Source organism: Neopsephotus bourkii, unplaced genomic scaffold (assembly GCF_033783945.1).
Source record: "Neopsephotus bourkii isolate Nb327-2 ecotype Australia unplaced genomic scaffold, CSIRO-AGI_Nbou_v1 NB_1183, whole genome shotgun sequence".
NCBI lineage: Eukaryota > Metazoa > Chordata > Aves > Psittaciformes > Psittacidae > Neopsephotus > Neopsephotus bourkii.
Window position 1 is genome coordinate 2,578,495 of NW_026901668.1, and position 17,516 is coordinate 2,596,010.

The 17,516-nt window shown below is 39.0% G+C and overlaps 1 protein-coding gene across 2 annotated transcripts in view; it reads right to left on the reverse strand.

The window, feature by feature from the left end:
- Positions 1 to 17,516, reverse strand: part of PTPRO (protein tyrosine phosphatase receptor type O) — a 151,854-nt gene that overhangs the window by 64,052 nt on the left and 70,286 nt on the right. For both annotated transcript variants that reach the window (XM_061363923.1, XM_061363922.1), the window contains exon 2: positions 690 to 963. In XM_061363923.1, the coding sequence (XP_061219907.1) occupies positions 690 to 963 (274 nt within the window). The remainder of the gene's footprint in view (positions 1 to 689; positions 964 to 17,516) is intronic.

Below are 17,516 nucleotides of genomic sequence, written 5' to 3' on the forward strand. Positions count from 1 at the left end.
CAACAGTCGAGCCAGAAATACAGCAGACATCACTCAGAAATCTGCGGTGCTTCACATGATGACAAAGCAAACAAAATCACTCTTCTCCCCCAGGACTGATATACATGGAGGTAGTGAGACACAGATTACTACAGTTATGAACTCCATGCAAAAAAACTTCAGCTGTACTGGCAGAAACATGTTTTTGGTGACTAGCATCTGCTTTCCAAGTTTAGTACTGCTTCAATACATTAGCAACCAAAGAACACTGGTATAACATTTAAACGAGAATATATCTCACCATGTAACAGGAGTGCTTACACTGAAATGTTAGTCAACACTTTTTGTCTTTTACTAGGTTTTTGGAACTCTTGGTTCAAAGGTTTTAGGACGAACATTTGGAAAGGAGATTCATCCATCACATTTGTCTCAGTATGTTAAACCTCTGGTCACTGTTAGGAAAGGTTAAGCTGGGAAAAACCCACAGCCATCCCTTTCTTCTTGCTCAGACTTTGTGAATTTTCACTCACAAGCCTTCTCAACACCTCTTCCCTACTGTTCTCATGCAGGGATTAATCCTACACAGAAGGATGACCTACTGAAAACACAAAAACCACACCCAACCTTCTCCACAAGAATAACTTCCAGGGAAAATAAAACCACACACAAAGAGAAGAAACAGAAGAAAGAAAGAATAACGTGTTACTTACTGGTTAACACAGTGATTGATCTTGCTGACTTGGAAACCATATTTGAGTTCACTACCAAGAGAGTTACTATGTAATATAGGCCATGGTATTTGGCATTAAAAACCACAGGGGCAGGTAAAGTGCTATTGAATTCTTCGAACTGGAAAAAGTAGTTCTTGGATTCTCCAGCTATCTTCACAACATATACAGAGGATGAGCTCACCACATCAGATGCTTCCAGGGAGACAATGATACAATTGTCTTCTCGGACAGTAACATGGAAAGGTTCTGTATTCTACAAGACAAGAATAAAGACTTTGCTGAAGAAAAATATGTTATTTTAATTATTTCCCTTGGTATTCATAGTATTCTCATGTTATATTTGAGGTAAAGATCCATTTCATATTCTTCAAGAGAGTTAACATCAAACCATAACATTTATTTCTGAACACAATTCACAGCCAAAGTCCACAAGCATCTGATTATCAGGCCAGTCTCTCTGCAGTGAAGGCTAGCTCCTCCTGTGTGCTTTCTGATGCTCTGGCTACTCCATCCCTTACATCCCAAGCAACACAGCCTCTGTCACTCTTTCCTGACAGAAGGTGGAGTAGAGCAGAAGAAGGACGGGATTAAAACAGGTATCAGAAGCAAGAGGTTTTCCACTAAAGTCACAAAGAGTAAGTCATTTAAACCATCAAAGAGAGAAAATTAAATCAAGACTCCTTTATCTTGCAGAAAGAGGATCATATATTCTTCAATGCAATATATTCTGAAAGCCTGCAACTGAAGAATAATTTTTGGCACTGATGAAGCTTTTGCAAATATGCCCATTCCAGCAAGTACCAGGTGATGTGCAGCTCTCAGCACTATGTCCATGGCTTTGGTTGGTACTTTTCAGTTCCTAAGCTACACCATTTCATTTTCAATATTTTGTTAGTAGTAGAGAGAAAGAAGTAATTTAAGCTTGTTTTCATATATCATGAGCATGTTAAGTCATTGCCAGCTGAAAACACTTTCCTTTTTATTAATTGCAAACCAGCTGTCGGCAAGAAGCACTTGCTCTCTACAGGAATTTCAAAACAGTTTCATGGTAATTAACAAGAAGGAAAAGTTCAAGCTTTCATTAAGAGTTGCCTTTTTGTTTATTAGGCCACACTGCTGCTTAGAATTTTTTACCCTCAGTGAAAACTGTAATATCTGATATTTTCAATTCCCAGCTCCATGGGATCTTTTTCTCCTTCGTATTTCACAGGCTGAGAGCTCTATTTGGAAGGTAGGTTGGGCAACCATGGCTATTTTGACGCTTATTCAGTCAAGTTGTTCCTGTAGCAAAGAGCTAGACAACTCCTTCAGAGATTAATTCTAGCAGTTTGTCTACCTCCTGTCTTCTTGTAGTTTTGTTTAGCAGATTCTTCCATGAGAATAATGTCTTTTGCATTTATGCTACAGGAATCAGGCTCCCAATTTGGAATTCACACATACGGTATTGTTAATTCCTGCCATTCAAAAAAACCCACAAAACCCACCCCACCGAGAACAAAGAGTTGGTTCTAGGTTTGTAAGATTTTAAATAACAGTGGTTTGTCTGAATATACATTTATGATTTCATCACTGTCTTTGAGATTTCACAGTGTACCTAAGGTCATATCACCCTATAGACAGAACAGCAGCCATGAGGAAAAAAATAATGAGCAAAGCAAACTCACTTACCTGACTCAACATAAGAACAAGATAAAAGTGCATTAAGCCCAGTCCAAATAGGATAACCAGTCTAGACAGCTTAAAGAGATTATAAAGGCAATGCAACTTCAGCTGCTGATTGGAGGTTTGTTTTGACTAACTTTTAGAAGAATTAATTTTAAGTTGCTAAATTGATATAAACCAATGTTATCCATGGGTGAATACTTTGTTTTGAAAATCTGATTAATTTTTCACAGATGGCAGAGCGATTGCTCCAAAAGATTTATAATGTAAGACTCCAATTGCACAAAAGCTTCCATGTCTTTTTATTAGCCTCAGCTGAATTCAACAGGTTTACCCTACTGTTCTACTATTCAAAGTGATCAAATTACACATTTCAAGAGTTTGTATTTTGCTTTTAATCCCGATTCAGTATTTGGATCCACACAGATTCAAGCCTTTAACTGGGGATTATGTTTAGATCTGGTCAAAACCAAGTAAAGGCTCTCTTACCCTTCTTCATTCCCATTCTCTCCATACTAAGCAAATGTGGAATGATTCCTACTTCAGCTCTTCTGATGTGGGAAGACAGAGAAGGAAGGCATCCACAGCCTGACTTTTCAGATGCATGTGCGCTTTTGTATCACAAAAAGCATGATTTCCTTCCAAGGCCAAGCAAGGAAAGCCAGACCTAGTTCAGCAAGGTTATTTCCACATATCAAGCTTGAACTGCATATAAAATTCCATGTAAGTCAGTGGGTTATGACCTTCCCTAGACTAGCATTTGAATGTTTCGCTAGAGGAGAAAGAACGATGTTATCTCTAAAATGACTTCTAGCCTGCCCTTGGCTTTGCTGTTGAATTACATGGTGCTAACTCAATGTGCCTACCTTGCTAGGAAAAGACAAACAAAAAAGCCCAACAAATTTATATGTGCCAACAAACAGTTCTAAGCAAGTTCCTTGTGTTTGGTGGTATTATAAATCATTTGTGATGTTAATTGAATACAGCTGGAAATTAAGCATATAATTGCAGAGCGATAGACATTCCTAGGATATAATTAGATGCTTTCAGAGACTGCTCATATGGGGTGTGATTTTACTCTTTGATTCTTCTGTGGGTATTGTATTAACCATGTTGAAGACTGTACTTTCATTTTTCCCCTCATAACGTTTCCTTGAATTCACAGCAAGTACCATTCAGCAAATGATCCACTAACCTTCTTCAGTAGTTCTCACACAATTAACATGCTTCTGGTAGTTAAATAGATAGAAACCTCTCAGACATATACTATTGTTACCTATGACTACAACTAATGGGGAAAGTCCTTTATCTCCTGAGCATCTGAGGATCGTGAAATGACAACCTCTCTACTTTGTGTGCATGTGTCCAGATGCTTTTGAACCACTGCTGCCATGATGCACAAGTATTTAGTAGCTGTGTGCCCACCTGAGTAACAAATTCCTTACCTTGAGCGGTACCTATTCTTTTTGGTGATTATCTGGCCCTCTTTCACACACCTGTACCTGCCCAAGCTTTTAAACTGCTGCATGCACAAGTGTTTTGTGGGAGGCATCTGTTATTATCCATTGGTTCCTGAAATAGTTTTTATCCTTTCATTTCAACTCTAAGTTTTGGCTTATAGAATGAAGTGGCAAAAAAGATATGAATAAAAAAACCTTTCAATTAACATGTCATAAGATGAAATCACTTATCTCCTTTGGGATATGGATTTCACTTTGAGTGTTTTAATAGAACAGACCACTTTAGGCATCCTGTTGTTGTATGTTGTATAAAGTGAGGGTTATCAACCATCACTGGGCATATGATTTTGAAAAGTCTAGAGAAAAACCTGAGTATTTTTTGGAAGCACCTCTGGAAGTGACAAAGATGCCCCACTTAACAAGATTGTAAAGCCAGTTTGTCTTAGGACTGACAGCATCAGTATGGTAAATACACATTTCATTACTTCTGGTCAGCTACCTCCAGGATTTAATTTGCTGGTGTCGCAGCTTGAGCGGCTGTTTCATGCCTGTGGGGAAATTTGGCAGGGCTTGTGCATTCAGAACCAAATGATTAGCTTCAGCTTCCTTTCTAGTTTATTATTACAAGCTTGTGCCACAATAAAGCACTTAGGAAAAAAAAGGGGGGGTGAGAGAGGGAAGTAAATCCCACAATGTGATGCCTGTTCGCAGTCATTTCCAGCGCAGGGATGAGTCATGCTAGTGGAATTTCCAGCCAATAACCAGGTCCCAATTAAAATAAAAAGGAGGGAGAGGCAAGGCAATATAGAGTATGTCAAATAAACAACATTCAAAGAGTAATAGGAAAATAAATGGTGTGCAGCAGAGCTCAGAGTTCTCTTTTCAGAAGTCTATATCCTCAGTTTATTTCCTTTTAACAGTATGAGCTTTACACATGAGGAAGAGATCAAAGTTGCAAAACAGCTACTAATTTTACTTACTTTAGCTTTTGAATGTCTCACTTTGAAACACATTGGACCAGAACCCAATTATATGAAGTGTAAGTAGTTACATGTCTTACTGACTTTAAGAGAAGCTGTGGATACTCATCAGCTCTGTAAAACTAAAATACTGGTAACTGTGTCACATTACCTAATGCTAGGCAAGTGGAACCAAGATGCTGAACAAATCTTATTTCTGTCAGCTCTTATAGAGTAAATCCTAAGGAAATACTAAAGTATCACAGAGTTTTCAAAGTGGCCATCTGATATCTTAATGTAGGAGTAAATTTTAAAGCTGTAAGTGTCTACTTCTTAGGGCAAAAGTACCATTATGATCACCTTCTCTGTAATGATGGTCAAAAACAGCATTATTGCAAGTATGACAAGGCAATATTGAACACTATATCCAGATGTCTTGGATGAAATATTGGCTATTTTTGTGAATCATAGAATCATAGAACAGTTAGGGCTGGAAAGGACCTTAAGATCATCTAGTTCCAGCCCCCCTGCCATGGGCAGGGACACCTCACACAAAACCATGTCACCCAAGACTCCCTCCAACGTGGCCTTGAACACTGCCAGGGATGGAGCGTTCACAACCTCCCTGGGCAGCCCATTACAGTGCCTCATCGCCCTCACAGTAAAGAACTTCTTCCTTATATCTAACCTGAACTTCCCAAATTATGCTACTATACTCAGATATATGTTGTCCCACTGGCCAATAATGCTAGTTTCATTCTAATTCATACAATGACTCATCCTCACCAAGATTCATCTTACTTAATTTTAGGTACTTAAAGGGAATAAATGAGAGACAGGATGACCTTTTCAGACAGAGTACCTGAGGGTTCGTCTGAGAACTGAATTACTTTTGAAGGTGCACTGAAAAGCCAAAGGGTCCATGCTCCCAGCTTGGCAAAATTCCTGCAGGCTTCTGTCACCAGGTGCTCCACAGAAAGCAGATAAGAAATTTCATAAAATAAATAATATTGCAAAATGTGCATAAGAGTCATGTCACGGTGTTTTTGCACCAGCTTTCTAAAGTATGTGACAAATGATACTGAAGAAAAATTATGGCAAAACCACTAAACATTCATTTTATGCAGAAATTGGAATCTTATTGGAATCTACTGTGCAGTTGTTGGAAATGAATTGTTTCACGTGAGTCACTGTCCAGGAAACAAATTCTGACCGATATAACTGTTTCAGTAATTTACTTTCCTCCCACCCCGCAATCACTCTTGCCCTCCCTCTGTTCCTTTCCCTGCCATTCCTCTGTGCAGGCTAGACACTTGACAGTGGTGGAGTATCACAACTACCTTCCAATCCTTTATAGCTAGAAAAAAAAGGGGTGTCCATGAAACTCCCTTCGGTTGCAATGTGAAGTCACCATCCAAGGCAAGCAACAGACTGTGGTTTCACACAACTGAGCTGTTTTGAAGTATAAGTTAATACATAAATCTTTGTTTTAGATGACCCTTCAGATTCCAACCTTTCTTCCGTCATTACTGCATCACCTTTCTTACTTTCACAGCTTCCTGCTCGTAATTTTCACAGGGTATTTTCTGCTAAACATTGTAACATCAAACCTTATGCTGTTTATATTCCACATTCAGCCTCTTTACTCTCATCTCAAAGGCTCTTAATAAAAAGCATTTCATAAGGCTGAAAGTGATATGGTTTCACAAAAAGATACAAGCAGTCTCAAATAAAGCAGTTCTCGTAGCCGTGACCTGAAAAAGATCCTTTCTGTGCATAGGAAAAGGACTGGGTGGATATTGCTTATTATATATTACGCTGGCTATCATTCTTAGATCCTATAGTTCTAACAAAACAAACAAACAAAAAAGGCATAGTCAACCTTACAGAATTTAGGGAAGAAAGTACATCCTAAGATTTCCACATGTTCCAGTGAATTCTGAAGCAGGAAGAGACTTCAGTGTTGACTGCAAGATGAAAAGATCATTTGAAATGCTCTTCAGGAGTGTGAACAAAAATGTTACAGATTTGGAACAAAAATGTAAAGACTTCTTGAAAATAAGGATATTTATTCCTGGGGCTTCTGTTTTTATCTACACTTTTCCACAGGTTGTGCAAAGAAACTCCCTTAATAAATATCCTTTGGAAGAAATATTCCATCAGAGAAATAGAAAACCTTATATTCAAGATTTTCCATGCAAAAGGGAATATTTAAAGAAGTGAAAAGAGTAAAAGCAGCAGTTCTCAATAATTTATGATGTTTGATTCAGGTTAACATACCATTTCTGGAATCCTGCTCTATGAATAGTGTCCTCAGCACTGTTGCTATTCTCAGTCTCAATAAGCCAGCAACAACAATCTGCTGGTCATATTTTATAAATGAGCTTCAACATTTCTTTGCTCTGGGAGACATTTTTAAAGGGATAGGTATTTTTTTTCCCTCTCTGCACATGAATGAAGAATAAGAAGGTATTTTTTAAAGCAAATGTTATTTTGGTATGTACAGTCCACCACATTTTGCTACCATTCTGAAGTTAATAATCTGGAAGGAAATCTTTCTTGACACTATCAATTACTATTATGATAACATTAAGTAAATGCCAGAATGCTAAATATGTGAAAGTGCAATGTTTGCATTCAGTAAGTCTAATAACTTTTACGTATCACCTTGTTAGTACATGTAGCATGAATAATGAATTATTGCTAAACATATATTTCTATCTAATCTTTCTAGTGTAAACTGGAAAGGGCAAAACCCAAGCACAGTGATTCAGAGACCTTGATACTGACATAGCATAAAACTAGGTTAGAAAGAACGATAGATGGCATTTCTCCCTCTTATCAATCCTGACTGCACGTGTCTATCCCAAATATGACAGGAATTCACACTCAGGGAGATATAGTTGGGTTTCTCTCTGCTCTAGATATTTAGCTTCTCTCTAGTATTAGAATATGTCAAAGAGAATAATTCTTCTGAAAGAATATATGGATTTGATTACCTTCCTCAACTCAGACCTTTATGGAGCCTCTGCAATTAAAGTTAGCCATCCCTGGTGGATGCACCCAAACACATACACATGCCAGATGAACCATGTGCTTTAATTAAAATGCGTCTTCCATCTTGAGCCTCTATGTGAATAACAGAAAAGAGAAAAATGCACAGGAAACATTGTATTGCCTCATCAGTTCCCTTAACTCTACCAAACTGGCCCTTGTAGTGATCTTCTCCTGTCAATACTTATTCTCTCTCTGGAAGAATAGCGAAAGCAAATTTCTACCTGGACAAATGCAAAATGATCAGAGTTTGTACATAGGCCAGGTGGGAAGAAGAGGTCATGTTAAGTGGCTTCCCTATTAAATTCCAAAACGGAGAAGTTAGGAGGAAAGGAAAAGAAAGATTACTTTCTAGAAACAGGATTTAATTGAATAGTACGCTGCATGTACATTATCCTAAGAATATACATATTCTCCGTCAACTGAGAGCAAATGCTTTCACAGCACAGTGCCTACAAATCAAAACACATGCACTGTATTTCAATTCCCTCTCTGTGATAGAGGAAAGGAAGAACAGATCACCCCAAGAAAATACTGAAGGAAAAAGAAGAGTGAGAAACCAATGTGGATTTTTAAGAACTTGGAATATTAGAAAGACACCTTCTTTCCATGCTGTCAAACAATCTTTGAAGTGTCTTATACTTCAAAGTGCCCTATGTGAGATGTAAGAAATACTGGAAGAGATGTGCTTTTTGAATGATGGACAAATTCATTCAAGCTGTTTAGTATTTCAGCTCCAAAATTGTGGATTCACCTGTGCAAACAATAGAAGTCTGTAACATAGGCTTCTGATGCTGAAACAGCTCCTGAACAGCTACTGATGCTGAAAGGTGACATTAGAAAGTGACACAGAAAATTCCAGGTAAAGACTGTTGTTGCACTGTGAGAAACTGACTGTGACGTGCTCCATCACTGCTGTGCAGCTGAGAGGAACTGGACTGAACTTTTTGCAGGAAAACAGAGGGATCAGGCCCAATCAGCAAAGGCTCAAGAAGGGCACATCCTACCTGAACCAAACTGATCTCCCTCTATGACAAGGTGACTCACCTGGTTGATGAGGGGAAGTCTGTAGACATTGTCTATTTGGACCTTGCTAAAGCATTTGACACTGTCTCCCACAGCATTCTCCTGGATAAATTGTTGCTCATGGCCTACATAGGTGTATTTTTAGCTGGGTTGGAGATTGGCCGGATAGCCGAGATCAAAGAGTGATGGTAAATGGCATCACATCTAGTTGGCATCAGCCACTAATGGTGTCCCCCAGGGCTCGGTGTTAGAGCCAGTGTTGTTTAACAACTTCATTGATGATCTGGACAAGGGAAATGAATGCACCCTCAGTAAATTTGCAGACAACACCAAGCTTGGTGAGAATGTTGGTCTGCTATAGGATAGGGAGGATCTGCAGAGGGATCTGGACAGACTGGATCAATGGGCTGTGGCCAATGGTTCAAAAGGCAAAGTGCCAGGTCCTGCATTTGGGCCACAACCCCATGCAATATTACAGGCTTGGGGAAGAATGGCCGGAAAGCTGCTCAATGGAAAAGGACCTGGCAGTGCTGATTGATGGCCACTGAACATGAGCCAGCTTGTGTCCAGGCAGCCAGGAAGGCCAACAGCATCCTAGCTTGTAACAGCACTAGCATTGCCAGCAGGGGCAGGGCAGTGATCATCCCACTGTACTTGGCACTGGTGAGGTTGCACCTCAAATCCTGGGCCCCTCACTACAAGAGCAACACTGAGGTGCTGGAGCAGGTCCAGAAAAGGGTAAAGAAGCTGGTGAAGGGTCTGGAGCACAAATGTGATGAGGAACAGCTGAGGGAACTGGGAGTGTTTAATCTGGTGAAGAGAAGGCTCAGGGGGAACCTTATTGCTCCCTAAAACTATCTGAAAGGAGGTTGTAATGAGGTGGGAATTGGTCTCTTCTCCCAAGCGAAAAGCAATAGAACAAGAGGAAATGGCCTCAAGCTGCACCAGGGGAGATTTAGATTGGATATTAGGAACAATTTCTTCCCAGACAGGGTTCTCAAGCATTGGAACAGGCTGCCCAGGGAAGTGATAGAGTCACTGTCCCTGGAAGTGTTCAAAAACTGTGTAGATGAGGCTGTCAGTGGTATGGTTTAATGGTGGACTTGGCAGTCCTGGGGTAAAGGCTGGACTTGATGAGCTTAAAGGTCTTTTCCAACCTACCTGATTCAATGATTCTAAGTACAGGTTGTCAGCTGAACTTCATCTTGCATGCTCTGACAGAGAGTATGACGTGGGGTAGAGACTGTCTTATGGGTACTACAAAAATGAAAAAGCCTTCATTTTAAATTGATAGGGTACATGTATACCCTGCACAAGTGAACTAGTTCTTAAAGAAAGAATGCAATGCTTTGGTATTTGCATTATCTACAAAGAACACGGCTGGGAGGAAGTTAGAGTTGTCATTTATCTGAGAAACAAGAGACCCAGGTGGTTATGCAATTCGTTTGAAATCACAAGGCAACTCAGTGGAAAATGGTGGAAGAAAACAAGATTTCCTGTTCCCTCTCCCACCCCACTCTTCCGTGTTAATCTATAAGAGGACAGATTAGATGCAATGAATAAAATTGTAGATAGGGGCTATTCCAGGGGCTATTCCAGGAGCTATTCCTTATTCCATAGTTCCAAGTGATTTTAAAGAGAATTGGGCATTGAAGTGCTCAAGTACTTTCAAAAACTCTGTTTTTTCAAATATGTTCTGAGACTGCTAGAGAGGTTTGGAAATTTGAAATAAGGAGCCATTAATAGAAAAGAATCCTGTTTCAAATCAGTTTTTCTGATATGAAGAATTCAGAAGCAGGTGTGGGGTGCATTTGTCCCCACTAAGCTGCTGCCTTCAATTTTGTCCAGAGTTCACCTTAAACAAGTGCTTTAACATTCTTAATACCTATCTGCCCGAAGCCATAATCATAATGTGGCTATGGCTGATGCCTGAAAGGTTGCTTACTCAGGATCAAGCACTGATTCATGGATTGGGATCTTTTTCAGATCCAAGCAGAATCTGATATTCTGACCTTTGATAGCTCTGTTGTGTTGTGTTCTCTAAATTAGCAATTGTTGACCAGATAATCTGCTCAGATTTTCTCATATTACTTATACATAGATCCTGTGGCTGAATGTTCTTTGGTTTGTTTTAGGTTTTTTTCTTCCTGCTAAAGTATTTGCTCTGCAGGTTTAGGGGGAGTCGATTGTCTTACTTAGTGGGGGCTTTTTTGTCACTTTTTCCCAACCTATGTTCAAAGATGGGCAAGGAGCCAGTGCCGTTTCCCTGATTACTAGCAAGAGATAAGTTCTGTAATTCTCTGTAGAGAAGAGGGTCAATTGCAAATCCACACAGAACATTTCAGCAGTTGCTACATCCTGGATCTCAATTCATTTCTATTGTGGCTTTAGGCTCAGCTCAGCCATTTGTACTGATTTGATAAATTTCTATCAGAAGAGTTCTCTATCACACTACTGCTGGCAACATACTGCTCAGCAGTCATGAAAGCTACCAAATTCTCTAATGCTACAAAAACTCATAGCTTGTCACTGCCACCCTCCCCTGCAGGGGTAACTCCAGAAGGATTTATTTGGTCACAGCATATCAAGCGTTTAGTTTTTAGTACAGCTGCCACAGGTTGACTTGAAAGACGTGAATGAAAGGAGAGAAAACAAAGAGCTTAGGAAATGGAGTCAGAATCCTCAACTGTGGGGTGAAGTCTTTTCAGATGTAGCACATGCCACCCCACCTCCCCAGAAGAAGAAACTGGTCAAGGGAGAATGACTGCTGTTACCTACCAGAGGGATGACAGTCCAGGTTACTGAGTGTTATATAGCTTTCATGAAAGATATAATTCTTCTACAATGTCCTCTCCTAGCAGCTTAATGGCTTCAACTTGTAACACAGAATTTTCTGCAACTGTGCTTACCTGGTCAGGAAAATAATAATTACTTCTACTCTAATATACAGCCCCCATGTTTACCCTTCATTGGGATCCACTTGTGTGCTATCACAAGAACATGCTTAAATATTCTGCATGTTTCTGTGTGTATAAGTAAAATACTGAGTATCCTGTTACCTTCAAAGTGAGGAGACCTTAATGACATGTTGGTCAGAACTTTTATGCTGAGACTTCTATACTTGATGTGGGATTCATCTGGCTTCATTTTATCAAACTAAAAATTGGGCATATAGTCAAATCTCATCATCTAGGTTCCCTCTGTACTCTGTAGGAAGAGATGGATCTAAAGAATTTGATTTATCTACTTAGGATTAAACAAACTGCCTTCTGCAGATGCTTTTTTCTCTCTGTGCACCTTCCTTTCAAACATCAAGAGTCAGATGAGACCAGAAACAACAGCTGTGTATGATAAGATGGCAGCTGTAACTTGGATTTGTATTGCCGTTTTTATGTGTTATGGCTCCTATTTTGTCTAAAGTGATACTATAAGGTTTAAATTTTGTTTAGCTATTCTCTTTTTCAGCAGTATATGAAAAGTAAATGATGGCCATGACTGAGAAAGGCATATAACTTCAAGCATACAAAAGGTCCTACTCAGCAAAAGATGTAAGTATGCTCATAAATCCTTTGCCTATGTGACAAAGGCTGTCCCTGCGTACAAGAATCAGTCAAGAGATCAAGGTTTCTCTTCCTGAGTCACCAAAGAGTAATAAACCTCTGAAACTTCCTTCTAATTTGTTTTGGCATTTTTATGAAGTGAGGTTGCTAAAAAGTCATTCAAATGATAATAAAAGTCTTGGGTCATTTGGTGATGGTGAGAACCCTGTTCTTCAGGTTTAGTGTTCTCTTTGTAGAAATTGTTATTCGTTGCTGCTGACATTCGTTTTTTACACTTGGCAGTTATTCAGTGGCCAAAAGGGATGCAGACAAACCCTTATAAATACATTCATCAGCTTAGTATCTTAGGCTGGGGTAGCTCAGCAGTAACAGTATGGAAAGCATACAGATCAAATTTATAGCTAGTTTGACAGTTACAAACCCTTTGAATGCAGAATTTATAGAATTAAACTTTACCCATTACCTTTCTTTTATCTATTCTTTTTTTAATACATGACAGAGCTTTTCCCCAGGCATTACAATGGCTAGCCAGGCAAGGGAAGGCTTAATACACCAAAAGAGGAAAGTCAGCTGAGAAAAGGGTGTGTGGAAATCATCAGTGAGAAGTCTGTACCCTTAAGCAGAATTGACTGTAAAACAAGAACATATAATTTTAGAAGACTGTTTCTTAATTTTAACTCAGGATGCAGTCTGTTATGTTTCTGCTGAAAATGATGATTTTATAAACAGCATGACCTTCAGTAAGTCAACATGACCTTTCCCAGAAGTAGCCCCAAACAAATATTTACTGAACTTTATTTCACAGGCATTAACTCATTGGTAATATAAAAAGCTTTCAGGTCGCTAGGCAATATAATGTGTAATACTATAATTGTGACATAATGCCACAGTATAAAAGTGATAACGATTTTCTTTCCTAGTTAACTTCTAGATACGAGTTAACCACATATTGGTTTATGCCATTGTTTTCTTCTTCTATTTTATGAAATATTTTTGTCACCAGTGAAATATGACATGGATTTATTTTTTATTTTTTTGCCTTTTCTTTAATTCACAGCAAATGGTGCTTCCATACATAAGCGCTGGTCATCTTGCATTACACTAATCCAGGCAAAAAATGCATTACTCTAATTGGCTGGCTGCCATTTGCCGTTCACAGTATGGTCATTTCTCAATAACTGCAATGCAAATATACAGACCTCTCTTACCAATTCCTGCACTCAAAATTCAAGCAATAAATATATTGTCTAAGCTCTTTCACAACTCTTTGACTGAACTGAAACATTTTTCATTATTCTCCTGTGACCACACCTGCCTGTACTTCAGAATATCAAAGTCAGGTTTTTGTTTTCCATATACATGATCATGAAAAGTCACTAAGATCAGTTTTATAAATACATATAGGTGGCTTACAATGCAGGTAAGTATCCATAAGATCTTTAAAAAAATTAGAGCTGGCCACTAAAAAGTTTTTCTTTTAAAGACAAGTGTGCACTTTTAAATCTCTCCACTTGCAGAGTATGGTCCTTTATGTATGTGTATATAAACAGCATCAGAAAGATGCAAGAACATACACACTGGCAGCGCTGAGTCCCCATGGTAATGGGAGCTGTTTAGCAATCAAGCCAAAGGAATGGTTTCTCTTATTTATTTATGGCTTTTTAAAATTTTAAATACATTCTTGATTTATTCTCCACCAGGTCCTTACTGTCATAATTCAGTTTTTCCTCCACTTTCACTCCAGTGGGCCCATACCGCAGTGAAACCTCATCAGACTACAATGTTATTTCTCAGTTCAGGTTTACTCTTGATGTAAGTTTTGCCACCTAATTCAGGTGCCAGGAGGGTTAATGGACAAAAGTATGATCCTGACCAAGCTGTTTCTCAACAAGCTTTAGAAATTTAAAGTAGTAGAGAAAGCAGAGGTTTGGTGTTTGGTTGGGGTTTTTCTTGTGGCTATTAAGTGTTGCAACTCCAGGCACATTCCTGTGATGATTTCTCAAGTGATACCGACAGTGCTGAGAGCACACAGAAGAAAGTTATGACTCAGTGTTGTCATTGTGTTCCCCAGACTTCAGAGAAGAAACTCATCACCCAACAGCACTGTGAGTTGCCTACATCTCACTGCGCCAAAAGTCATTTGCAAGCAACAGCTCCTCCACAGCTTAATGAAACACCAGCAGTAACAGACTGGTACATACTCTGAGTTTACCACAAGCACCAGGCAAAAATGATCGGCTTAAATGACCCCAAATACTTGGATCATAAAAACAGCTACCACAGCTTAACCTATCAGCAAAAATGTATTTATCTATGAAAACAAAATTAGCCATGTCCTGCTTATCTCTGCTGCTGCAAATACATCTCCTAGTATGTGTGTGAAAATGAATATTCATACTTATATAAGTAACTGCATGTTTACAACCAACCTATAATCCATTTGACAGTATTCTTCTTTCCCTTCTTATTAGCACTGTAAGATCTCCATTCAGTTCTCACACTTTGCATACCAAAAGAACAGAAAAACATCCATGGCCTTATAAAGTTGCATACCAGCGCAGCAAGCCTGCATAAATAAGAAAGATTAGACCAAAACACTAGACACCATGCTCCAAAGTGTGTGAATGTCTTGGTATGAGCCACAGTAAAAACAGAAGCTGGAGAAGACTTTGATTTCCTCCCTGCCATTTGTCTCTACTTGAAAGAGGAAAAAAGAAAAAAATAAAAGAAGACATGCATGAGTGATGGTAATGGAAGACCTATTTGTGTCCGATTCACCGAAGAAACAGCACAAGGACATATCATCCTTGTGAAATAATTTGTCCTGTATTCCTTGAGCCAGATGAAAGTTCCATTATGTACAGAGTAACATGTGCAGATGAATACAGATTTGGGAGATGTATTATTCTCTCAATACGCTGCCTCTGTGCAACTTGTCTTCACCTCTGCCATAAAAACAGGCTTCTTCCAGAGTGCCTCATACTGTTATAATGTGTGACTTTTTCAACTAACCTAGAATAGATCTGAAAGCGCACAGCAGTGACAAGGAGTCATTCACAATTAGGGCTCTTGCTGTGAAACAAAACTGACACATGCTCCTGAAACATATAGCAATTAGCAAGTGTGAAATAAAAAAAATCACACCACACCAGTTGTTAGCAAGGCGTGCAGAAGAAAAAATGAAAGAGCCACATCTTTATCGTTCTGGTCAGCTTTAGCAATTCAAAGAGATCTTAATGAGCACATAACAATTTCATTCCCTAAGATGAGGCTCTGTGCCTCATACTGACACATCTGAGCTCCTCCAAATGTTTGCAAACAGAGCAAATCCTTCTTCTACATAAAATTAAATAACAACAAAAGAAAAAATTGTACGTCCTACAACAATGAGGCCCCATTCTTGGTTGAAATTTCCTGCTACAATCACATTACAAATAATTCCAAGCAACATAAAAATAAGTCTCTGCCAGGATAAAGCAGCCTGCATCTACACATGGTAAAACAGAAGTTGGAACGTAAAGACCATGCTGTTTTATTAAGCTGTCCTAGAAAAGCCAGTAGCTATCATTGAGATGCAGATCAGAAAAAAACCAACCCAGTCGTCCAATCTGGCATGAATGTAGCTTGAAACCAAATGACTACAATTCTCATCATCACCTCCTACAGCACAGTTTGATAACTGTAGATGTGAGGATAGAAACAAAGCCATTTCCATTCCAGTCTGTTCCCTTGGATTCCAGTCTGCCAGGTTAATGGCAAGATCATCCTTCCTTATTTCACCCCAGAGGAACTGTGATCTTTACCTGGCCTCAGAAGTGTGCCATCCCTTGCTGTGGCTAACCCTAACCCAACATTACTCTGACTTGGCCTCATGGCTAAGCAAACTGCTGGCAGAGGTTTTTGCAGCAGGTAAAAAACACTGAGATTTTTAAAGGTATCTACAGGTCCAGTATATAAATTTTTGGTTTTGAAAATCCTACTGGTACCAATTTGTAGCTTCATAGACCTTTATGACTTCCAGATTTCCATACCATTGGCCAAAGCACAGTTCCTGGAGTACTAGGCTAACTCACTGATGTTAGCATTGATTTGTATTTGTCAAGACAACTCAAGTATTTTACCTGAAGCTGAAAACGTGCATGATATTTTATTTAGACTTATACTTTGAAAACATTAAGAACATATTTGATATCTACATCTTACATGGTAGGCTTTGGTTTGTTTCATTTTAAGTATTTAATGTCCAAGAAATCTCAGCCTGCATTTTCAAAAGCAGCTCAGAACGAGTATCTAGGGAGAAAACCAAGAGCAGAGATAGAATAATGATTATAATTCAAACAAAACTCCTCAAAGGGCAGAAGAAGCTACAACTGTGATAACTAATTGATCCTACATACACAAAAATTATAAGCAGGATTCTGCCCTGGTAAGACTGATTTTTTTATTTTATTTTTTTTTTAAGAGGGATTTAATTAAATACCCTTCAGGTCTTTTTTTTTTTTTTTTTTCTCCTTTTTTTTCCCCCCTCCTTTATTTTTTCTTTGAGATTTTAACTGTCAGGAAGAATTTCCAAAAGAAAAATTACATCAAAGAACTAATTATCTGTAATGTGTGCTGTTTGACTTCTTTCTGCTACAGTGACCTCTGGCAGGAGAAAGCAAAGAAGTTGGGGGAATGAGGAAAAAACCCAAAATTGAGAAGTTAAATACATTTCTCAGTGTCTCAATTAGCAGAAGGAGGGCTTGTTCCATTGTGGGAGCAGCACAAGGTTCATAAAAGCAAGGCCTATTTTAGTGACTGTGTGTCATGTTAGAAAGTGGAGAAACATAAGAGGCTTGACACAGCATTATTTGCTTTGAATAATTGGCCCCCAGAGCCACTGCCAGTCAGAACTGTTATTACAGATGGGCGATCGAATTCGGGGAGCTCCATTCACAGAGCACTGGGTACAGGCAGATGTCAAAGCTCTTGTTATCTCTGCTTTGCCTTTCCCTGTTCGTCTGGCTGCCCTGGGCTGACACAGGAGGACAGATGCACAGCACAAGTCATTCAGGATCTTCCTTTCTTTGCTGGCTCCAGTTCAAG